This window comes from Semicossyphus pulcher, unplaced genomic scaffold (assembly GCF_022749685.1).
Source record: "Semicossyphus pulcher isolate SPU_LCO1_2020_fin unplaced genomic scaffold, fSemPul1.0.p SCAF_12, whole genome shotgun sequence".
Lineage (NCBI taxonomy): Eukaryota > Metazoa > Chordata > Actinopteri > Labriformes > Labridae > Semicossyphus > Semicossyphus pulcher.
The window spans coordinates 30,031,624-30,057,838 of record NW_027211626.1 but is presented as its reverse complement, the minus strand read 5'-3'; the positions used below and the strand labels follow the sequence as shown (position 1 = coordinate 30,057,838).

General features: G+C 40.1%; 1 protein-coding gene across 1 annotated transcript; it reads left to right on the top strand.

Annotated features, from left to right (window-relative positions):
• The first annotated feature begins 1 nt into the window (after position 1).
• dlk2 (delta-like 2 homolog (Drosophila)) lies at positions 2-25,093 on the top strand. The gene is made up of 6 exons (XM_069659049.1): positions 2-143; positions 12,365-12,467; positions 20,591-20,648; positions 21,044-21,174; positions 21,878-22,022; positions 22,871-25,093. The coding sequence occupies exons 1-6, from the start codon at positions 69-71 to the stop codon at positions 23,649-23,651; spliced, it is 1,293 nt and encodes a 430-aa protein (XP_069515150.1). The 5' UTR covers positions 2-68; the 3' UTR covers positions 23,652-25,093.
• The last annotated feature ends 1,122 nt before the right edge of the window (positions 25,094-26,215 follow it).

Sequence of the window (26,215 nt, the reverse complement as noted above, 5' to 3'; positions counted from 1 at the left end):
ACACACTCACTACAATAAGTTGAAGAGGATCAGAGTGTGTGTTGTTGTATGAGTGTGTTTTTCTGTTGATGACTGTGTTGACTGAAGCTGAGCTGAATATTAATGAGGATTGTCACATTAACAGAGGAACCTGCGGGGTGAAGGTAAGAACTCTTTGTTTTACTTTTAAAACTCAGAAATTCAATGTTTGATTTACTTCACTTACTCTTGCAAATGTTTAAGTATTTTGATGAATCCATTATGAAAATAATCTTACTTTTTAATGCTATATAGTTCAAAATGACTCCAAAAATGTCAAATGTTTGAGTAATAATAGTTTAGTGATAGAATATACTTTAAATACTTTGAACACATTGTCCTGCACTTACATGCTTTTACTGAAGTTCCATTTTTACTGTCAGACTTTTACTTTTGCAGTGTGGTGTTCGTTCTTTGACTTAAGTAAAAGGATCCAAAATACCTCCTGCAGCACTGCCGTGTGAAATCTTTAGCTGGCAGTGTTAAATTATTTCTCCTGTCAGATTTTTTCTGAGTGAGCATTAATCCACCTGCTGAGCGTCTCTTCTGCCTCACATATCTGTGCTGTTGGATGAAAAACATTGGGTGTCTGGTTTGGATGGTTTCCATGCTGTCTCATTAGCATTGCTGTTGCTAGGATCTTTGAGACACTTTTGTCTATACAAACAAACCATGCATTTGTATTGATATACTTCATAAGATGATCTTTCATGTGTAAGTTATTCAAAATGTAACTGTCTGAGAAGATTAAATGAGAATAGCTCACAACCCAATAAGAGGAAATGATGGTTTTGTATATAAAAATGAAATAGTTTTTAAAAACCAGCAATTTTTTTGCATGAAAATTGGAATCTGCAAAATGTCATAACTGTCATATATATGTAGTGCAGTAAAAAGTACCACATTTTTCTTCGAGACAGTGGAGTAAAACTACAGAAGCATTAAATGTAAATACCTCATGATAATTAAGTCCAGTGCTTGAGTAAATGTACCTTTTGTTTACCACTTAACGATAGTTTAGAGTGACTCTGTGACATGTGACTCGGGAGAGTCACGCCTGATTCTAGTGACAGTCGAGTCCAGCAGATCTTAATTCCTGTGAAATCTTTCAGAGCCGCTGCTCCTGACACAGAGTCACACTGACTTGCTCTGTTGGGATCAAACACGCACATTCAGCTTCAGCAGTCTGTAAAAATCACTCTATAAATACCAGCCCTTCATAATAAAAGCTCAGTGACAGACTGACGCACTGGAGGATTAGGGGTGTCAGTTTCTTCTCTTTGCATTTATTCTGTTTTACTCCATCTTGTGTAAGGTCAAACTTTGACATTATAACTGAATGAACAGAATTGTGTTGCCTCCAAACCAGGTCTGGATATTCATCAAACAGTCACTCTCAAACGATTTGTGTTTGGCATTAAGCTACTTTCATGACTTTCATAATTTTCATCAAATTAGACAAACAAAGTACAGGTACTTCAACATTGTGCTAAAGTAAACGTGTACAATAAGAACTTTTGCTGTAAACCAAACTGCAGCAGTGAATTTGGTTCAACCATCCAATCCCTGATGACTCTGGAGCCTTTAATGTGTTTTAATCTCGACTCTCAACCAGTAAAATCCAGTTAATCCAGTAAAAGAGTCCCTAGTTCCAGAGCTGAGCCCAGTCTAAACGTGAAACTGATCCCTGGAAACACACACACACACACACACACACACACACACACACACACACACACACATCCATACAGGCCGGGGGAAAACCCAGCTGACTGTCAGGAGATGAGGTTTTGACCTTTGACCCCAGGTAAAATTTGATAATATGAGGAGCTCTGTGATGAAAACACAGGAAACTTTGATGACAGTTTGAGCCTGAAGGACGTTTCAGTTTCAGTCTGATGAAACTCTCTGAAACATCACACAAATCTGATTCCTCATCCCGCACTTGTCCACAGCTACCAGCCTCCTTCTTCTCCTGTTGCCATGGCAGCAGTCCCCATCCAGAACCCCCCCCCCAGGGCAGAGTCAGTGTCCCTGTTTGTGGATTATTTTGCTCACCGAGTTTTTAAGTCCAACCTGTCGGTGACGAGAGCTGCTGCAGTTGTGACACACAAAAAACAAAGACACTTCTTCCGTCCCGCCAGCAACAAATCTGCCCAAATCTGCCCAAATCAAAAGTTCGTAAATATACTTCAGTTCTCAAAGTAAAATGTTCATGCAATATTTTTTTCAGTCTGTTGTGACTACTTCATTTAAGATCAGGAACTTATCACACATCTCAACATGTTAAATCCTGTTTAACTTCTATCTCTGCCTTAATTTGCAAACCCCTTCATCAGTGTTCATCTCTTTCTTTTCCCTTCCACTGAGCTGCTTGTTTCACTTCATTGATTTAGGAAGCAAGACACAGGAGCACGACTTCAGTCTTGAGGAGTACGTGGCTTTATTAGTCTGCGCAGAATTGAACCCGTTTTACGACACTGCCCGATCTGTTCCACGCATGCATCGCTCGACTTGAGAGGAGTTGTGTTCGTGGGCTGGCGGTCGAATTGGCATGTAACATTAGATTAGAGAGTTGTGTCATTGGGTTGGCTGTCAAATTAGCTAGTTTTACCAAATTAGTTAATTAGTCAGAGTTCTTTTAACAATCAATGTTAATAAAACAAGCAGTTGTGCAACTTTTCTGTGCTTTTATGTTGGCTAATAACGGCCACGTACTGTTATTTGTATTGCAGTGCAGTGTATTTGTCTAATATTGTGTTATAAAGTATATAAAAAATAATAATAAAGTTATAAAAAAAAAGACTTGCTTCCGTCAAACGTTCACATGTGAGGTACAAATCGCAGGAATAAGTGTGAGCATGCGCAGAACGGATTGGACAGCCGGGACGGATGGGGTACTGACCAATGACTGTATATATAGATGGACAATGCGTCTCCATCTGCTCCCATTGTACTAAATTGATGCCAGAATAGTCCCTGTGATAGGCGCCGCCATCATGTGATGGTGACGTCATACGGAGCCAGAGTCTGCGCAGTAGAGATCAGCGAGTGAAGCGGTGGTAGCCACTTCCGCTAACCCAAACACACACTTAACTTAACAAAAAAACAGCAAGGATCCCGCACGCCGGCGTGTTTAACAGCAGAACAGCTTCTCTGTGTTGGTCTGAGGTTAACGTTCACAGGTATGGTGACTTCAATGACTGTAGTGATTGTTTTAGTTACGTTTCTACTCACGGATTGTCCTCCGCTCTGCTCACCTGGAACTGATTGGCTGCAGGAGCCAAATTTGTCAACAGAGCTGTCAATCATCATTTTGACAGCATCAAATAACTAATTAAAAATAAACTTGCCAGAAAAATGAACACTTGGACGTAAATCAGATGATATTATAATAACTAGCTATAATGACAGAAACCATGTTTGAGAAAAATACATCGGGCGTGTATTTTGATTTTATAGTTTGACCCATGTCCCACCTGTTAACATGGAGGAGGAGGGCTTTATGAGCTATACTGCAGCCAGTCAGCAGGGGGCGCCCGACATGTTTTGGCTTCGCTTTTAGGGAGTTGTCATGTCGTCCATCTTTTTATACAGTCTATGGTACCGACACGCACTCTATTCCCAAACAGAGCTACGCGTCTAGTACAACTCGAAGCTCACGCGGGTCGCCAGGTTGAGGACGCCGAACCTACTCGAGCAGAAAACGTGCGCTTTGACAATGACAAGCAACAAGTCCTGTGCGCCAATTTGTTTCATATCTGGCGACCCGAGGTGACGAAATGGGCAGTGGGCAGGATCGCACAGACCACAACACACACAGACATTCAACACCGGAATGGAAATTTCAGGAGGAGAATATACTGGCTGCAGCATTGTTGTCGGAGAAGCCAGTATTTCAACTTAGCGTGTTTCCTTAATCTCTGATGACATATTATGGCCATTTTATGATAAAATCCAGTAAATATTTTACATATTTTTCCTTTAAAACTTGTAAATTAACTTGTAAATATGAATGTAAATAAATGAACAGTTGTACTGATGAGCTGTGATGTAGAAAAACAAACCGAAGAAGATGAGAAGCAAAAATGGAGGTTGTGAAAATGACAGAAGTTTGGACAGAAACATTAACATATGGCAGTAAAAATGTTTCAACAGTAAAACTCAGTTGAACATGTCTTCAGCTGAATTAAATGTTTTATGTTACATGCATGTTGTGTACTGGACCAAACAAGACAAACTCTGTTCGTACCGATTAACTGTGAAAAGCTAGCCTGAAACTAAAACAGTTAAAATCTAAAAGCAACAAACATTACATGCAGGTAGAGCACTACTAATGATGTTATCAGTAAAGGATTCTCAAGAAGGTTTCGAAGTATCATTGCGTACAACTAATGACGTAAAAAAATAAAATGTAAAAATAAATAAATAAAATAAGCAGTAACTAACATCTGCCAAAAAAAAAAGCGGCAAACATGATAAATGGCCAACAACAAAAAGGTAGTTATTCACGATAGAAAATTACAAACAGTTGATGAAAAGTAGTTACAGACAATATCCGTGTCTCAATTTAGGGGCCGCGAAATATGATTCATTAGTCTACGAAGGATTTCCTGTTTGCTTCACCAGCTGTTCCTGCCCTTACCCTTGCGTCACCGAATGCCGCTCCTGTCGCCTAGCAACCGGTAGCTAGCTGGCATACTTGCTTTCATAACTAACATCATGTAACTTATTATTATTGCCCATTATTTCAAAGATAATTTGTTTAAAGGCCCTTTTAGTTTTTTTAACATTTGTATTGCTACCTAATCGACTGAGTTAAAACCAAAAACTTTTACATTTAAAAGTGTATTCCTCGGCCATTAAGGGTCCGCCATCTCGTTTGAATTGGCGCGTAATGTCTTTGATATATGTTGGGCCACGAAGCATACACCCAATTAATCCTTCATGGCCAGGGAAAAGGAGGACGCATTTCTCGGCCACATCTGAAGCAGCCTTCATGATGCAATCGGCCTTGAAATACATCTTTCGAAGGATGTAATCCCTGAAGACACAGGTAATACACAGTAATCAATAGCTAACTTATAGAGCAGTGAAAAAACTAGTTAGCAGCATTGCTAAACAGTGGCAATGATTAAAATTTATTAAGTAGGTAAAATATTATAAATCACTAGCATCAAACAAAACGTTAACTGTGACAGTTTAGTAAACCTTGCAAACACAAATATCTACACATGAACAAACCTGTTGCTTCAGACTACCACCTAAAAAACTCTCAGGAGAGTTTTTTAGGCTACAAACTGTTCAAACACTGAACTACATACAGTTCATAAATAAGAGACAGCAGCTAAAACAACTAGCTTTGAAAACCGTAATGCTTTGAAGAGCCAAAAACAAATATTACAGTTAAAAAATAGCAAAATACCTAGGCTACAGCTACAAATGACCCAACAGTTTAAATTAGAGACAAATAACCAGCCTAAAAAAGGCTGATAAAACATCATCATAAAAACCTTAGTTCCTGATAGCTACAAACATTACAGTTACATTACGAACAAACTTAAAACAAACATTAAATCCATCCTGCCACAAGAAGTTTAAACAGCTGGCTTAACAAAGCACTTATTGCTTGCAACTTACAGTTCAAAGAGTAAATTACCTGTGTTGTCAGATTACTAATCTGTTGTCAGTCAGCTAGCTAACAGAAAGCCTACAGAAGGGTATTTAAAAAACAAACACAACAGAAAGCCACAAAAGGTTTTTTTTATCAGCTTGAGCAGATATTTCTACTGATGCACTCAGTTTTCGAGTGTATCAATAGTGTAGAACAGTAATTTACTTCAATCAATAGATCTACCTGCTCTAAAGTGTTACAAGTGACTTTTGTTATGAAAAAGCGATATATAAGTGAAAAAATGATTGATACATTGAGTTTTAATGACTCAAAATTACTTTTAAAAGACTCAACCGGCCTACAGCGCTGAGGTGTGTGACATTAAAACTTATTTTGTTAATCTGCCTTTTATGTTTTATCTTTTCTTTTGAGCAGCTTTGTGGCATAGCCAAAATAAAATTAAAGTAAAATAAAATCTAAAAGCTTTAATAGACTGCTAGAAATCTCCCAGCTGCAGTATTATGTAATCATTAATAATGTGTGTGTCTCAGTAAATACAGATTTAAGAGCGTGTCTGTGAGCTCCCTGCAGAGATGATTGTACTGTCTGTCTGTATTTATGTAGAGGGTTGTGCAGCAGAGAAGCATCTTATTTGCTCTGTGCAGTCTGCTGCACCTGAGGGACTCACAGAACACAAAATTAAATCCAGTTATTCAGACTCGTTCTAAAAAAGAGAGCTGCCTCCTGCAGTAAACCTCAGCCTGCCTCACAGATTTTCTTTCAGGAAGGTTCTTCCCTTTTATATCTATGTTTTTATTACAACAAGAATACAGACATCAGATTGTTTAATTGTGTGGACAAAGTAATCGTCTTATTTTCATGACATTATCTACTTTTTATCCATCACATCTTATTGAAATAACAGGACAAACACAATGAAGGCATTTCTCACTATTTTCACAACAAATCAAACATCCAGCTAATAATTCCACAACAACAACAATAATTATTTGCAGTCCTTTACAAGACAGTTCAACATTATCTACTTCAACCAACTCCAACACTTAAATCCTGCTTTTACATAAATGTAGGAGTAATAATTATGTATATAAAATAATATAGAATGTTACAGCATGTTCTACTTTTAATAACCTAATTTAATTATATTTAAGTTACATTTTTAAAGCAGGTCTTTTACTTGTAACAGAGTATTTTTTAAAGTGTGGTATTAGTACTTTTATTGTAGTAAATGATAGCTACACTTCGTGCACTACTGGTTACTTTTTTGCTATTTGTCCCTTGCTAACTTTTACATGTTACACACGAGAGGAAACTTTTTATAGATATTTTTGGTGTCTTTTTTTTGGTGAAATTTTACCTCAGTAAAACTACTAATACTACACTGTAAAATTAGTAAAAGACCTGCATTCAATATCTTACTGTAGTTCAAGTACTCTCATCACAATGTTGTGATCTACAAGTAGCTTGCTTATGAAAGACACCACTTAAGTAAAGTACAGTTATTTTCCACCAGTGAATGTTGAAAGTCACACTTTTTATCTTTTTAGTTTTTGCTTTCACAGAGGGTGTTTAGGATTTATGCTTTCCTCAAGAATGCACACAGACATAATTGTGCGTGTGTGTGTGTGTGTGTGTGTGTGTTATGTTGAAGCATTAAATTGGCCACCTGTTGCTATCCATTCTCAAATGCACACACTCCCCTCATTCTTTTCTTTCTCAAGCAAACATACTGAAAGAAAAGACACACACACACACACACACACACACACACACACACAGTATTCCAGGCATGTCAGTTCCTGTCTTTGGGAAGGTTGTGTTCGTCGCAGTAATCTCTGGAAAAATGATCCTGCTAGTTATTTCCCGCCGCCTGCCAGTCGAGCGCGTGGGCAGAGCAACCTGAAGGTCCGTCGCTACAGCAACAGGCTGAACAGACCAAAGCTCCGAGCAGGAAGAAGAATACGAGATCAACTCCAACAGGAAAACAACAAAACATGAAGAGAACTGACAGGAAAGACCAGGACAACATGTAAAGAGATCAAAGCAGCAGAAGAAGAAGGAGGAAATAAAAACAGGAAGCAGCAGGTAGGAACAGGAAGTTGGAAGATATCACATGATTTAAACTCCTTGCTGTGGCACGTCCAGGTGCTTATACTGGGTTCTGGAGATCTGTGAAATCCTTAGCTTAGCTTAGCTTAGCTTAGCATAGCACAAAAACTGGAAGCAACAGGAAACTGTTAGCTTTGCTTCATCAGAAGTAAAATTTAGACTCTGTCTGACTGGCGTTATTTTGGTTTAGTAGACAGTAGAGCTGCTTCTCTCTGTGTTTCCTCTCACAGTCCACACACATGAGGCTGTGGTGTCTCACAGAGAGACTACCAACATCAGTCACTAACATTGAAGCAGCTTATATATTTATTTCTATACTAACATTGTAGGAAGTGACAGTGTGTGTTGGTGTCTCTGGTGGTGAATTTTCATCTGAATCTGCAGCTTCTCAGAGCTTTTAGTGAGTTTCAGCTGATTGTTCAGCTGTTTACTGTTCTGGTTCTCTCTCAGCACTCTCATAACGCTGTTTTACTAAAACTACCTGCTTGGAGGCAAACAGCAGACAAACAGAGTTAGTGACTAGCTAGTGAACATAGTGGAGCATTTAGCAGCTAAGAGATAAATATTTCCCTTCAGCACTGGTGGAGACCAAAACAGAGCTGAAAAAGAGTGGATATTTCTCCTGCATTCTTCAGGCAGACACACATCAATCCCCATGATTGATCATGTTGCTCTATGACTGGTGGATTTGGCAATAAGAATCTGTTCGATCACAAGTTCAACATATGAACTCTAAAGGTGGAAGTATGTTGTGTTTATTTCTGCTGAAAACAGAAACATCAGTTTGTGCAGCTTTAAATTCATCGAAAATATTCATATTCATGTGCAAAGTAAAGATCTTTTCAATTGAGTTCAGCATGAGAATGGCGTGAGTCCCTCAGAATAAAAGCTTCGGTGTTTTAGCTGCCGACCTCAGAGGTTTTTCTAGAACTTTCTTACTCAGAAGACTGTTGCTTGCAGCCTTAGGTCTCCCTCAGGTCTGACCCCTGCACACCCAGAACTCACTGAGGTTTAACCCCTTCGAACCCAGAACTGAACCTTTCAGTCAACACTGCTGTCACAAACTACCGTATTCATCAGCTTTAATAAGCATACGAATATTTGAGATGTGAAGAAAGAAGAGGGGGAGTAGGAACAACAAGAGAGAGAAAGAGAAGAAAGGTTAGGAGAGGAAGATAGAGAAGAAAAAGTAAAAGACAAGGCAGTGAAGAAGAAAGAGAAGAAAAAGAAGAAGAGCAGCTGCTTGGCTCTGACTCTAATAAGCCTGATATTAACAGCTGAGATCCCCGAGAGGAAGTGAGGGAGAGTCTGGGAATTATAGTCTTTGCCTGTACTCCACACACACACACACACACACACACACACACACACAGCACTGCAGGCCAACAGCCATCACCACGGTACCAAGGGTCCAGAGGACTCCTGTAGAGTCCCAGGAGGATCTACAGCCACTCTGCTCACAAAAACAAGACTTCTCTCTCATTTTGGCTCTCTATGCAAGGGTAGATATTTTTACTTCAAATTTACAGCAACACTGAAAATAACAATTGGCACATAAAGGTAACAGACAAATGTTTGTTTGTGCTTTCAAAAAACAACATTTTGGAAAGCACAGGAGCTGTGAACAAGAACGTGTTCCTGGTGTGTAGATCACTTTCTCTTCTAAGACTTTGTTCTACTTCAGTCTAATTAGCTGCAAACATGGTATTAAACAACACAACTCTCCAACCACTCAATGCCTTTTGTTAATGTTGGTATCTGGAATTGGGGATTCTAAAGGAGAGGAACCTCCCATGGATACTAAACTACAACAGTAATCTCCTCCACTGAGGGTTGTTTACAGAAAGTAAACACAGAGCAGCAATCTTGGGGAATGAAAAATGTATTCAACACTGAAGTGCCAAAAACTACCGTTCCTCAAAAGGCCACTTGGGGCCAGCTCCAAAACTGAGTCAATCTCCATCAGGCCCCATGTTAAAATGGCCAACTGTACAGCAAATTTTAACATGTTTACAGACTGGTGCAAGTCTTAAGATGTGCTACAGCAGTTGTGCATAATTAGGGGCTTGGTTGCTTTGAGTGAGAGGGAGGTGCTACTACCGGCTAGCCTCAGCTTATTCCGGTCACTAAACTTGAACTTTCAGTCGTGTCTAGTGTAGAGGGTAATGCATTACAAAGTAATCCGTTAGGGTACTTGGATTACTTTTTTGTTGTAACGGCTAACACAATGCGTTAGTTCTGCAATTCAAGTTATCCGTTATTTAGTTACTTTTTCACAACTTTACTACTTTCTTTGTGGAAATATTCACATTATTTTGAATTTTTGGGCGAAAGGGACAAGAACAATGTGACTGTGAAATGTAAGTTGTGTCTGGAGGATAAGTGCTTGTCCGCTGTGAAGAGCTCTACCTCAAATGTGAAGAAGCATCTGCAGCTAAACACAGCTCCGCAACACTGGTGGGAAATAAGAGCCTGTGTTGTATTGTTTTCATTGAAACAGCTGTGCCTAATACTGTATGCCTCTGCCCAGTTCACTTTTTGGTAATGCAAAAGTAATCTAACATGTGCTTTTCTCAGTAGGTAATAACATAACAAGTTACTTTTTAATGGCAGTAATCTTGTAACGTAATGAGATACTTTTAAAGGAACGTTATCCAACACTGGTCGTGTTTGTGTTGGTGGCTTTTGGAGAATTTGTTGCAAATATTGAACAAATAATATGGCTTGCTGTGTGGTTTATTGTACAGAACGTCCAAGTGTTCTGTGCTCCAGCTTTTTCACTGACTGACATTCTAGCATTATTAAATAATTAGCAGATGTCTATATCTGCTCTCACGATACAAGGCTTGTTAGCCAAGATTATTTACTTGCTAATTACTCATCTAATGAATACTTATTTTGCATTCACTGTATAACTTTGGTAACATTGCATTTGCTAACCCCACTCTTCTCTCCAGCTCCACCTTCTCATCCAAATTTGATCATTTCTGGTTTCAAATACAAGGTGGTGACGGCCAACATGCCAAACTTGTGGTTTTATAATGGTTGTCCACCAACCATTGGGTGACATAACAGTGGTTACGTCCACTTCTTATGTATACTAGATGATAAAAAACGAAAGTTAGTGGTTTCTTGGTCAGGATTTGCACAAATGAGTCTCAACCTCATTAGTATAACATTTTCAACTTCTCATCGCTGTGTCTCTCGCTAGTCTTGTTGAACTTCATGTTGTGTCTTCAGAGATCTGACTGGCTACATCTCATTTCTGTCCAGTCTGATTGGAGCGTCTAAAATCTTAAGGTTCCTGCTGTCATTTGTCAGATATAAAACTGAATGTTTTTAGAGGTTTGAACACAACTGAAACTTAAAAAACAATGAAAATCAACTTAATTTTCATTTCAGTTGTAAAGACTATAAAACACCTAATAACATGTAATTTTACGATTATGAATAACTTCACATTCTGATCATCCTCGAAGTTTATTAAACAAAACTGAGAATGAACACAAGCACACTTCCTGTTTGTTACAGGAGGATCAGAAACGTCCAATCTAAGACTGACAGGTCAGAGGTACTGTCAGCTGATCAGGTTTCACATGTGTGTTTGATCTTTTAAAAGCTCTCATGTGAAGTGAGGGACAAAAATCTAATAATCAGGATGTTTAACTGTGATCTGAGCTTAGTCTCCCAGCCAATCTCTAACTGTGCCGTCTGCTGTTTGGAGCTGGTAGTTGATAATGTTTTGTTTTAGATTTTTTTTGCTTTCATTGACAGCCAAAGCGTAAGAGAGAAATGTGGTGAGGAGAAAAAGGGGATGGCATGCGGCAAAGGGCACGGGTTGAAATTGAACCAGTGCCACTGCGGGGAGGACTTTAAGCATCTGGACATTGACATTGTTAGTATCGAAATAAACTAAGGACGTTTTTACTCTATCAAGATCAGTATGTTCTACTTGAAATCTTTAATGAGATTTTGTGAAACATCCTCTCCGGAACTTCTTCCTGCTCTACTCCTGAAGAACCCTTTACACTTTAAAGACCACATAATCTGTCCTCTGTAGTCCCACCCTCAGGACGAATGGTGCTTTTTTATACCAAAACTTCATCAATAGATAAATGAATAACAGTAAATAGTAAATAGTAAAAAAAAAAAAAGACTCAAGGAATCTTTCTACAAATATAACAAAATAATTACAAATAAATGTCTGTTTTAAAAAAAGCACAAATAAAATACAATGAAATACTAAAAGCTGAAATATGATTGTCTTATTAATAAAATATTAAAATTGAACTCAGTAACCTGGAACACAAAATATAAACATAATCAAATAAAACTATAGTTATTATTAGATCTACATTAAAGCAGCTTTAAAGGTGCAGTGGAGCTCTGTTAGCGTTTGATTAAAGAGTACAGTGTGAACACAACCTGCAAGTAAACAGCTGATCCTGGAGCAGCTCAGATTTATGTCTCTCTCAGCTGGTTCAGACCTTTGATCAGCTGTAGACATCTCCGTGTCACCTTTCAGGAGCCTCCATGTGTTTATCCTCTGCTGACAAACTGACTCCGGGTCAGAGACCAACACGCCTGTTTCTTCTGTTTCAGCCTGTCCTTGCCAACATGTCCTCAGTCCAAACTGCAGCCGTCCTGTTGCTGCTGAGCTACTGCCTCTTCCTCGTCCTCCTCGTCCCGCCCTGCACAGGTCAAGGTAAGGTCACCTGGTCACATGTTACCAAACCTCATGGTACAAACTGCTGCTTTAAGGTTCAACCTGCAGGGTTTCACAATGAGCTGCAGTCGGGGTGCACATGTCAGAAGAAACCAGATTTGCGTGAATCAGAGCGCCTTTATTCATCTGTTAGTCAGAATAAGGTTTAATAACTGATCATTTTCACTCTTAGGACTTTTAGTGTTTTTTGGTGAACAAGAGTCACAAAAACAAACAAAGAAACAACTGTAAATGTCAAAAAAAAAAAATTGTAGAAAAGGAATGCGCACTTGTGAAACTTTGTGAAATAAATGTATTTTAAAATGCATCAATCAACATATGGATTTTTCAGTAGAGAACTAAGCTGGGAAAATGTTCAACATTGCTTTATTTTTTTTAGCATAAATCCGCAAGCAGCAATTATTGTTCTACCAAGCACCAGTCATTTTGTTGGTGTGAGCAGCTACAAATGTTCTGTTTGAAACGTCAACAAAAGACATTTTTCCTTTTAAATTTTCCTCCAGATTTCTCCATCTGAGATGTTTCCACCTGTTTCTAGGGGCTGGAGTATACTTGCATATGTGTTCAAAGCAGTGTAAAAGGAGTGTAAAGGCTTCAGTGTCTCTAGAAGGTGCTGTGTGATAGCTGATAAATGTCCTTAAATTAAAGCACTTGGGTTTGCTTTGACTGTGGCTGAAGAACACAGGTTAGTAAATTAAACAAATCTGTCTAAGCCTATTGCTCATCTCAATTACACTGGCTACTACCTACACAAATACAGTGGTCAAGGTGCACTGTGTGTCATAAAGGGACCAGGGTTTGGCATATAATAAGAATGTGTGCAATAACAAATAAGGATGTTGCTGGTTCTGCTGGATCAATTTACACCCATTTTTTCCTCTGTAGTGTACTGCTGTAAAAGTATAATCACTGAAGTAATCCCCCCCCAACCCACCCCTCCATGTAGTGAGGTAGTGAGTTCAGATAAGAGCTATAGAGGATTTCTTCAGGGTGACGAGGACAGGTGTAGGGCTGACAGTCAAGGATCAGCAGGACCGCCTCTGGGTGTCTCTTTGGGTCAGGGTAAAGAGGGTGAGCAGGGGGTGAGGAAGGTAAGACTCTGGGTTTGTGGCTAAATATTATTCTTACTCCACAGGCTGCTGATCTCAGAGCTCAGAGCTTCAGTGGCTGTTAAAATTTAGGAGGGATCCAGTTCTGCCTCCTGTCAGCTTCAGATGACACATCCATCTCCCACTCCCCTCCTCCCACTCTCTCCCCCTTCCCTCTTCAGAGGACCAGCCAGCAGAACAATCTGTAAAATAATCAAATTTTTTATGATTGCACTCTCTACAGACTCCATATTCCTCAACATTTTTCTAAACTATACTGGAGATTTGAAGACACAAATATGTAAGCATCAGCATAGCTGAATGTTCAACATGATGCTGAATTTATGAAGGAGACACTGTGTAGGGAATTCTGATGGATTATACCTTTGTGTCTGAGACTATTAAGAAGCCCACTCAGAAATATGCTGCAGATTTGTTGATGTATTAATTCTATTGTTGCAGGCAGACATTGGCTTCTATTTCTGTATAAGAAAATAAATCAGCTTGATCAACAAGCAGGTAATTGATGTTGGACAGAATTGATCATTAATCCATCACTGCCTGGGACAATAAAAAAATTATATTATATTATATCCAAAACTGAGCAGCCTCCATTCAAAAGGTTAAAGGGAATACTCGTGTATTTATACTGCATTACATCAATTCAATATCTTATGATCGTAAGTTACATAACGCAGTACAAGATCAGAGTACTACTTCCATCTTTGCTGATGTCATATGAGTTTATCTTGTATATATGTATATATATATATATATATATATATATATATATATATATATATTTTTGAGTACAGCATCAGGATTAGGATCAGGTTTCTTCACATAGCTCCTGTTTCTCTCAGTAATCATAGAGACACACCAACCACCTGCAAAACAATGACCTTTGTTACAACCACAGGCTTGCCTCCTTAGGTGGCTCTGATTGGACGGCTAATGAGAGGAACAGGTGCTGCAAGCAACCAGGCCAATCAGAAAGAAGCAGAGCAGCAAGAGGGGTGACTGAAATCAGTGTAGCATTCAAGACGTTTAAAGCTTCAGCAAGAGCTAAAATTATCCTCAACACACATGCACATGCACACACACACACACACACACACACACGCACACGCACATGCACATGCACATGCACACGCACACAAACACACACAAACACACACACACACACACACACACACACACACACACGCACACACACACGCACACAAACACACACACACACACGCACACACACACACACACAGGTTCTTTCAGTCTCAGTTTTACTCTGATGTCCTGTACAGTCTCCACATTTCCTGGAAAACCTGGCAGTCTTTGATGCAGCTTTTCCTCGAAAACAATGAGGTCCAGATGTCTGACTCAGAAAACTTTGTGGAGGACATTTTCAGATCCTTCACTGCAGTAAAAGTACTAATTCTAAGTCAGACAGACAGAAACAGACCCCAGTTTCCTGCTCATTCAGCTTCTGTCAGTCTGACTGGCTGTCTGGAGAAACACAGCCAATTCCACCTCCTGTCAGTCACCTCTTCCTCTTCTCCTCTTTGAAGCATTCTCACTTTGATAACATCAAGTTTCAGCAGATTTTTCTGTCTCTAGAGCTCTGTCGCTCTGTTTCACTTCCTACTCTTTATTTCTCTCTTCCTGTAAGCCTGCTGCAGCAGAGTGAATCATGACTGAAGTTATGATTTGGTCAGAGAGCAGAGCTGACACAGTATGTTCAACACACACACATATGTTGGCTTCAGTCACTTGTGGGGAATGCAGTTCTTCTGGGAACTTAAAGAGGGGGTTTTATGCTTTTTCACATTTTAAGACATATATATAATTTTATAATGTTGGATGTCCATACTAAATGTGGGTTAAGTTTCAAATCTGTAGTTAAAGTATGTTGGAGTAATCCCAGGCTTCTCAGCTCAGTCTGTAGGCTGCTGTGAACGCCAGGTTTCAGACAGTTTTTTCTACACACTGTACTTTGTGACAAAATGCAGCCTCAGCAGGCTTCTGAGAGCTGGCCAATCAGAAGAAAGTGGGCTTGTAGGGACGGGGTTTCTTAAAGGGACGAAGCTGACTGGGTCATTTCAGGCAGAGGGTGTAAGAGGGCCCCTTTAAGTGCCTCTTTGGACTGATGTACAATAATGGACTGTAGTACTTTTGGGGACATTAGTACATCTGGGGACTATAGTGCATCCAGGGACTGTAGTACATTTGGGGACTATAGTATTTCTGGGGACAGTAGTACATTTAGTGTTGGGTCTGCAGTATCTCTGGAGAAGTCAGCCCATGGATTCGGCCATTATCACATTTGGGGAATGCAATTCTTCTGTAGATCTCTTGGCACTGTAGTAAAATAAGGGACTGTAGTACCTCTGGAGAGTGTAGTACATCTTGGGACTGTAGCACTTCTGAGATCAGTTATACCTCTGGAGACTGTATGCCTCTGAGGACTATAGTGCCATAAAGGTGTGTACCTCAGGGGACTGTATGACTTCTGGGGACAGAAGTACATTTAGGGACTGTGGAACTTCTTGGGACTGTAGCTCTACTGGGGACTGTATTACTTCTGGAGACAGCAGAGCTGACACATCATGACACAGAGCTGACACATCATGTTCAACGCACACACATAAACATAATTTAGCTAGTCCCTTGTGGGGATTACATGTCTTCTGTAGTACTCCAGGGATCATTCTGGGGAATGTTGCACATTTAAGGAATGCAATACTTCTGAGAAATCTAGTAACTCTGGGGACTGTAGTACTTCTTGGGACTATAGTATCTCTGGGTACTGCAGTTCTTCTGGGGACTGTAGTGCCTCCGGAGACTGTAGTATCTCTGGGTACTGTAACTCTATGGACTGAAGTATCTAAAGGGACTGTGGCACATCTGGGAACAGTCGTACTTTTGGGGACTGCAATATTACTGGGGACTGTAGCACCTAAGTGGACCATGGTATTTTTGGGGACTGCTGTGCCTTTTGAGCCTGCAGTATTTCCAGGGATTTTAGTACCTTTGGGGACTGTTGTTTTTCTAGGGACTAGGGGGGAGTCTGACTTTGCTTTCTGCAGGTTGTGGTCCCATTAGCCCCTGGTGGCCAGTGATGGCAATGGTGGCCCCTGGTGACCCTGGCAGCCATGTTGGCCCTGGGTGGTCCTCATAGCCCTAGTTGTCCGTCAGACTCGCCCTGGCAGTTATAACACACAGTATTGTTTATTTCAAGCGTCTCTAAAGAGCATATCAACAGCCCTAAGTATAAAGAAGAGGTAGTAAATCTTCATCGTTGAGTCAGGCCTGGATGAATGGATAGATGTGGATCCTCACTGAGCGTGCTCAGCAGCGCTCAGCGGCTCATTGTTTCCTTTTAATCCTAGCCCCCCCAGCTGTTAGATTAACCCTCCACTCGCTGTTGCCTGGCTCTTCTCAGATAACACTTAGCACCTCCCGGCTGTTCTTACACTAAGTGTGACTTGGTTGGCGTTCCCCACGTTCCTGGCAGCTCCAGGACGGAGATCATTCTGGAACTGCTGGAGCTTTGAGGACGAGGCTGTTATCTTTCCGTCATGACCCCCTTTGAAAACAAACCCCCCTAAAATTCCAGCCGATACTGGAACCACAAGCACTTCACCTGCGCTCAGAGCTGACAGGTTAGAGGTCACAGCTTGTGCTCCATACACAGAGCAAATATTCCTGCTAATAACTCTTCTGTAATGCTGGAGTTCAAGCAGAGTTTGATCCTCCAGAAAGCAAAAGAAAATCTGAAAGCTGCTCAGATAAACTTCTAATAAACACCTGCAGATAAGAAGTTGTAGAGGTGAGTTTATTTCTCCTCGTACATCTTGTTTCACACAAAATGTGGTACTCTTACACCTGGAAATAAATGCTGAGGTGAAAATACACTGAATTCAACTCTAAAAACAAAAGGGTCTGCAGTTATGCTGACAGCTCTGTGAAAATGTACAGAGCCACAACAGTGCTTTGAGTCAAAAGCTAACATCAGTGTGCTAACATGCTCACAATACTAACAGAATGCTGTTAAGCAGACATTATGTTTACAATGTTCAACATCTTAGTTTAGCCTGTGAGCATGCTAAACAATAGCTAATTATTCACTTGGAGGACTTTGTTCTAGTATTCACAGAGTCCAGCTGAGGCTGACGGAAATATCATCAATTCTGCAGGTGTTTGGTTATAAACCAAAGCATTGGATGCGTTAATATTGCCCTGTTAATGGCTCTAAATGAAAAGTCAGAGGATTACCAAAGTTATTGCAATTGATCCTAAGGGGATGATACATGTCTGAGCTAAATCACAATCCATCCAAGAGTTGTTAAGATGTTTCATCCATAGCTGCTGCTAACACGGCTAAAACTCATCACACACATTGTTATGTCTTGATTTAACCATGTTGTAAAATGTTAAAATTGTACATCTCTGGATGGTAAATCACCCCAATTGTTTAGTCTATTTTCTCTCCTAATGTTATCTGAACACCTCAGCATTAAAACGGTTAAGACAACAAGTCACTGTGTTTGTTGCTGTGGACAAAAAAACAGCCCAGAAAAATCTATTATTAGTCTTTTTTTTTTTAAATAAGAAAGCCTTTCCCATCGAACATGAAAGATTTATCTCAGTTTTATGTAGAATACGATTTGTGTTTGATTTTCATTTTGCCCGAATTTCCCCCCAGGGATTAATAAAGTGTTTCTGATTCTCTGAGTTTTAAGTTGGTTTCAATCTGTGTTTTTGATTTTCTGATGAATTAAAAACAATTTTAAGACTGTATGAACCAAAACATTAAGTGTCACCAGTTTTATTTCAGTTCATATTGAATTATAGAGGATCATCTTTGCATATGCCACAATTATGAGCCAGTAGCCACTGGTTATGCTAGATAAAAACTCTGTGCAGTTGATTTAGTTCTTAACAATGGCCCCTAGCTGCTTGAAGGCCCCCTACTCTGTTTAATGAAGACATGATTCACAGAGCTCTGTCAGGAGAATCTGCCCCTACTGGACTTCCTGCTTGTTCTACTGTGTTTCACTTAAAAGCAGCAAGCCATTTACTTCCTGTTTGTCCAGCTGTCTCCGTGACAGACGGGCTGTAACACCCGACACGTGGCTCACCCAGCACCAGAGGTCAGAAGTCAAACTGTCGACTGCTAATGTCTCACCAGAGACCTGAAACACTGAAATAAATCTAAACAGCTGACACACACACTTACACACACACACACACACACACACACACACACACACACACACACACACACTCACACACACACACACACACACACACACACACACACACACACACACACACACCTACACACACACACGCACAACAAACACACACACACACACACACACACACTGACTACACTGGAAGGGTTGCTGGTTTATATCCCAACAGGCTCAACAGTTTGTCATGTGAACCTGGATCAGTACTGGACACATTGGAGCTTTGAAAGATCAGTTGTTAAGTCAGTTGTCAGTTAATGTTCTGAAACTTCTTGTTGCTGTAGTGCCACCTACAGACCAAACAACATAACATTTAGTAGCGTTATCGCAGTTAATGTCAGACAGGCCACCGAAGCATGAGGGACCAATCACTAAAAAACATGGATCAATTACAAAATTGCAACTTTAATGAGGCTCAATCTCGTTCATAGTCTTTATGAAAGTATCTTCACTCCAGGTCCACTCGGTCCCTTTTCCCTTTTAACATTTATCAGTGACAGGAGTTAGCTCAGATGTCCTCAGGCAAACTCAGTGAGAGATACATGTAAACGTTCAGCACTTTTTTATGTGTGAAACCGTGAAAACTGTGCAGCCTTGCTGATGAAGGCTGTGCGATTTGTTTGATGTGAAGCAATTTACATGTATTTATCACTTTTTATTACCAGTGTGTGAACAGGATTGTTACAAAAAGGGTCCTTACCGTCTTTCTCGGTTTCCTTTCACAGCCTGGTGACTGATTTCTCTGTGAAGGACAGTTTTGCAGGGAAAATCAAAATAATGAGACAATACAGATTTTAAGCTCCCCAACAGCACTAACAGCTGTTAGTGCTAACATTAGCTTAGAAATTGAGTTTTCTAATGTCAGCAAATGACCTAAGGATCCACATAAGTCTGCTAACCTCAACAATACCGGCGCAAAACACACAGTCAAATGCAAAGCACAAAAAGTTCTATCAAGTAAAGCCCAAATTGCTGAACAAGACTGTGAATGAAAAACACAGGCAACATAGGATTTGTTAGCTAACTGTATGCTGCTTGCTAACAAAGATGAATTAGCTCATTAGCTTATGTAGAAAAATTCTGTCTTGAGTGGATGAGGTCAGCTATTTCATCCATATTGATGTTGGTCTGATCTGACTGGCTAACTTGCTGTGTCCAATTTACTTTATCAGCAAATGTTACTAAGCAACCATTGTCAGATCCATGCAACATTAAGCTAACTGGCTATCCTCAGCTTGTTTGCTCTTTGCTCAATGTTTTTGCTGGGAAAATACTATCTTCATGGATATGTTAGCTAGCTCACTAATTGATGTCACCAGCTAATTTGATGAATAGTACTCACCTATACTGTATATAATCTTTAACAGTGTTTAATTTAGCCTACAATAAATTATGTAGACAGTACAACTTAAAGTTGTGTGACTACTTTTGTGAAGGTCAGTCTTGTTCAGTGTGTCATGCCACTGTTTTGGCCATTCCCCAGGATGATCACTCACACCTAAGGATTGCGAGTGCAAGTGATGGTATGAAATACGTTTTGCCTTCTATATTGATCCAATTAATAAATACTTTTCACAAAAACATAAAGGGGTCTCATGTTGGGACTACTGGATTTGAATCCACACCAATACCTGACCACTTATTCCTCCAACTTTCACTTAACATTAGTCAAGTGTATCAGTAACTAGGGGTTAATACTTTATATTTTATTGCGAGGTAAGGTTTTCGTCTTGTCTCTGACCTTACCTTCTCCTCTCTGCAGGAAGTGACTGCAGCTGTAATGTTACCAACAGCCGCTGTGACGAGTCGGGAGTCTGTAGGTGAGACGTCCATAATCCGCTGATTAATAATCCTGTTACACTCATGACTCGGTTGGGATGGTTGGGTAGGGGATGGGAGGTGAGGGTTGACTCTTGCAGGTGCCATCAAGATGTGTGAATCTAACATATTGTTCTGCAATTTGAATATGGAATGCCAGATGGGTCACATTTCATCTGGTTTTAGCGCCCTCAGGTGTTAAATAGACACTTCAATGCCTGTGTCTGGGCTCCATATGTGAACAAGCATTTAGGAAACTATCACGTTTGAGTGGTGTGGATACAACCACCTCTGGTGTTTGAACAATCAGACCAAAGCTAAACTTTAATTCTACCTGTTATGAATTAATCTATAGACACACAGATGTATAACCATGGTCCCGCATCTCTGTGTGTAGATGTGACCCTGGTTGGGACAGTGAGCACTGTGACCGCTGCGTGCCGATGCCGGGCTGTCTGCACGGTTCCTGTCAGCAGCCGTGGCAGTGCAGCTGTGAGCCAGGCTGGGGGGGACGCTTCTGTGACAAAGGTAAGAGACAAAGAATTTCATGTCTTATGTTGAGACCAGTAGTAAAAGTTGTACTCACATCCTTAACATCCTTTAGTTTAGTAAAACTAACAATACCACAGTGTAAAAATACTGTGTTGAGCTTTGTTCAAACCAAATATGAGCTTGTTTTAAACTTGCATTACTTGTGCAAGCTTGAATACGGGATAATTTGTATTTAATAATGATGGTTTTAATATGACCTGCTAATATTATATTAATACCCTTTCAGATATGTTGGGAAACCAAATACATGTCTGTGTTGAAAACATCATCCAGAGGTGCAGGGTACAGAACTATTAGTTTGCAATGTAATGACCAAATGTTACTCACTAATATAATGGAAAAGGATGCAAAACCTTTTAGCGAAATTGACTAACAAGATCAGACAGGCTTTATTTCCTGGCAGACAAGGAGCCAAAAACAAAAGACCTCTAAATATTATAAATTGTGTTAAGTAAAACATGCAAACTTGTATGTTCATCATTTTCAATAAAAAGAAAACATTTGGTCACATGAGTAGGCAAATTCTGCTTTTAATGCTGGCTAAAATGATCAGGCTATCTGACTAATCAGTAAAAGTCTGAGATTATGATGTTGTTGGGGCACTAGCCTGTTGATGTTCCAGGTCTAGTTTGAAGTTTCAGGTCTTGTTTCATTTTTCTGCTCTTGTTTCATGTTGCAGACCTGTTCGTGTGCTCACAGCAGCAGCCATGTCAGAATGGAGCCACCTGTGTGATGGAGGACAGCGGTGAATACACCTGCCTATGTCCTGAAGGTTTCCACGGCAGACACTGTCAGCTGAAGACAGGACCCTGCCACCAGAGGAGGTCTGTTCTGGTGTTCTTCTTCGTTGGCCTAACCCAGACTTAAATGTTTCAACAGTACAACTGACCTGTTGCTAAGTCCCACCCCCATTGGTTACTGTTGTTACGCCTGTCAAGCTTGCGCTCCGGCATGTAAATATTATGGTGTTTTCAACTATAACAGTGAGAGATGCTCCAAGTAAAATAATAGCAAATTTCTAGAAAAATAGTTCCCAAATTTCAGAGAGAAGTAGACAGAAAGGATTACAATAAGTATTTGAAAGCTACATCCATAATATAATTTATCAGCAGGCAGAGTGTTGAGAATGAAGAGGACATAAAAATCGAGGCAAAAGCTCACCGGTCCCAATGCAAGCATCAGGTACCCCACGTCTTGACAATTCATGTTAAGCACAATCATATGGGGACAACAATGTTCTTGCACAGCTAAATATATCGTTTTATTTGTTTTAAGCTAATGTTTAGTTATGACTCCCTCTAACTTTCATTATCAGATATGTTTTAGCCCATTGCTAGCAAAACTAAATCCCACTTTTTCATTTTGTTTAAAGTGCTTCAGGATATTGCTGACATATTGTGGGCTTGATCCATACACTGGATGTCCTAAAGCTGGATTGTTTTGAAATGTGGTCCATACATTTATGTTCCTCTCATTAGGAACTGTAATTGTAAATTTTTACTTTTTATCTAGTGTCATCATCAGGTCAACATCTTAATTTGTCCAATAAATACATACCTGCAAATCTATGTGCATGTTATGTATAACATTCCCATCAGCCTCAGCTGCACTCACAGCCGTAAGTCATGAGAAAAAAATGTTTGTGTGTGTTTCTGTTTGTTTTTGTCTTCAGGTCTCCGTGTAAAAATGGCGGTCTGTGTGAGGATGCAGACGGCTATGCAGAGGAGTTGACTTGTCGCTGCCTGGCTGGCTTCACAGGGCCGCGCTGTGAGACCAACGTAGACGACTGCCTGATGAGGCCATGTGCAAATGGTGCCACCTGCCTGGATGGCGTCAATCGCTTCTCGTGCCTCTGCCCCCCTGGCCTCACTGGACGCTTTTGTACCATCAACCTGGACGACTGCGCCAGCCGGCCCTGCCTTAATGGTGGTCGCTGCCTGGATCGCGCCGGAGGCTTCCACTGCATCTGTCGGCCAGGCTACACTGGAACCATCTGTGAAACTGTGCTGATGAGCAACAAGGACAACGAGCCCAGCTGGACAACGGTGGGCTGGGAGGGAGGAGGCTGGGTCAGACCTCAGCTGACCACTGGGGGTAAGAACCACAGAAGCAGCACCACAGGCAGCGATAATGGTAGTCATCATGGCGATAGGCTGCTTAAGGTGACAGTGAGTGAGCGTGGCGCTGGTGGCCTGACAGAGGTGCAGCTCATAATCCTGCTGGTGCTGGCGGGGATGACCCTCGGTGTGGTGGTGCTGACTGCCTCCCTCGTGTTGCATGGTCACTGCAGGGATTGTGGCCAGGCCCCTTGCCAGCATCAGACATCATCATCATCACAACATGAAAGAAATAAGAGTGGACGGCAAGCACGACCGGATGAGCACGAGTGTCAGATCAGCTTTCTAAATGTATCAGAACAAGAGAAGAAGAAACTGAACACTGAAGTCATATAGACTGAGCGGGCATATGAGCCCCTGGAACAAGCAGAGAGAGAGAGAGAGAGAGAGAGTGGAGGACAGGCTCTCTCACCCCGCACTGCAGTTTCAATTGACAGAGGTCGCAGAAACCTGTCTCATACTCACATCTGAACTGGATCCAATTCAACAGGATGTGGTGGAGTCTCGCAGTGTGCACCTGATGTTAATGTGTTAGTGAACTGTGATATCATAACATGTATATTTATTTTTGTACTCAACAGATCATCATCACACTTCTGTAACTCTGTTAGACTCATGATGGTCAGCTTGAAACGAAAACGAAAGATATTGTCTTTTTTATTCCATACATTAATCAAAACCTGGATGCCTACATCACCCACAATGCACCTTGACCATGGACAGTTGTGTATCAGATTGTGGTGTATCTTAAGTATCCGTGAGTATCGAGCCTGCAGCAGAGATGGGCAGTGGGCTTCAGTGGGACGAATACATTTCACTTAAAACGTGTAGTCTTGAGTCATAACTAAAGCTGACTCCAATGACCACTTGATGACTGTCATCACACTTCAAACAGCTCCCTCTTTGGACACTTAAGGCTTAATGCTACCTTTCAAAGATATGTAGGAGTGCTCCCCAACACGGAATCCCCCAGACACACCTGCTGAGGTGTTGAACAGGTGATGCCATTGACCAAGGTCTGATGTTTAGTATGAACACAGATCAGATATATAACTTAAATACAAGATGACATACACACATATATACACACATTATTTCTCAAATTTTATTTACTTTATAGTTACATTCAAGTAACTTAAGTCCAAATGGTGGACAAAGTTTTTACCTCTATGGAATGGTGAGTTAATTCTCAGTCCCCATGACGGCCCACAGCTCAGGAATTCAGAGTCAAGTACATGTAAAAATGTAAATGTAAAAAATGTCGTTTCTTGCACTTCAGTTTTGGTTCAAATGAAACAAACCAGATCTAACATATGAATCAGTGAGCTTTATAAATGCTGGGAGATGGATTTTGTTCACTTTGAACGTAGGCTAGTTGTTTCACCCTGTTTCCAGTCTTTATTCTAAGCTAAGCTAACTAGCAGCCCATTGACTTTCTTACTGACTGTTCTGCCACGAGAGTTGTGTTATTTAAACATCTGAAACTCTCAGAGAGGAAGAAAAGAAAGGATTTCTGTGAATGTTGAAGTACTCTCCTTTACGGTCCTTCCGACAAAAGAAAACCTCTTCAGAAACAGTTTTTGTGATACAAAGCGGCAGCTACAAACATTAACACTTTGTGACTTAACAGGTGTTTGCTGTCCTGTAGTACAGTCTGATTTTCTGTTGGGAAAAAGCTCATTGTATCTGTATCCTGACTTCCGGTCAGGAAAATAAGGAGAAATTTGTAAAATAATTTCTACGTGATATCACAACATTTGACCTCTTATCTCCCTGTTTTAATTAACTATACCATAAAAAAAACTTCAAATTTTTTTTACAATATACTATTTTGTAAATGTGAATTTAATATAAATGTTTTTATTTACTGTATGATAATTGTAACTTTACATTTTATTATTATTAGGTGGTAAAACTAATTAAGCAAAAATGATGACATATACATTAGAACTACTAGATTTGATGGATTATATCTGACTTGGTGTCACAATGATGAGTTAAAGACTTGTTTTCCTCATTGGTAACACAGAAAACACGTTAGTTTTCTGGTGTAAATTCACTCCCACAGCATAGAGATATCAAGTCTTGTAGAGAACAACCTGTCCTCAGGGAATGAGAGCTCTGAACACATTTGCTGTTTTTGTTTTATTTTATACTGTGTTTTATATATGTTGGTGAAATCACCGCTGTTTCCTCTGTGTGCTCTTCACTCTTATGTGGTGATAAAACAGAAACGCTGCATCTCTTTGCAGCTTTAAAGATAATTTATTGCTGTAATTTATCAGTGGAGTGTGAGTGTGATGTTCTAGGCAGAGAGTCAGAGGTTTTTATTACAAATTGTGTGCAATAAAATTGTGAATGATGAACTCTAAAACCTGTCAGCAGATGTTTTTATATACAGACAGCAGACATGACAGACTGTGAGATAAGACTGGAGATACGAAATATAAAAATAATACGAAAAAGAGAGAAACACAACTAGAGCTGATGCCTCCAGATCGTCTTCAGTGGGGTTCTAACAAAGGGTGTGGCCAGCTTTTCTGAAAGATTCTGATACTTTTTTGACCCAACAAACATAAATGTGATTCTTTTAAGGCTCTAAATGCAAATATTGGTTTAACATTTAGGCTGATTTTTTATGATTCTTTACTTTTTACTTCTAAACACAGAGGGGGAATGAAAATACTACATTAATTTAGTAAAGAATGATTTAAGAAACATTGAGGTTACATTTTTGAGATTCTTTTAAGATGCTGACCAATTGGCTAAATCGAACAGCTGCTTAGTTAGCACAAAAATGAAGCGAATGCAAGTGTGTCAAAAATGTTTATTAAAGCAATTATTTTAATGGCCACTTGAGGTTGGCTCCAAGTGAGAGTAAATCACCATAGAAAATTAGG

Bases quoted from the DNA above. Each gene is read 5' to 3' on its own strand.
- dlk2 (XM_069659049.1), top strand. From the start codon at position 69: ATGACTGTGTTGACTGAAGCTGAGCTGAATATTAATGAGGATTGTCAC. The intron at 21,175-21,877 runs GTAAGAGACAAA...TTCATGTTGCAG, and splicing joins GGGACGCTTCTGTGACAAAG to ACCTGTTCGTGTGCTCACAG. The intron at 22,023-22,870 runs GTCTGTTCTGGT...TTTTGTCTTCAG, and splicing joins GGACCCTGCCACCAGAGGAG to GTCTCCGTGTAAAAATGGCG.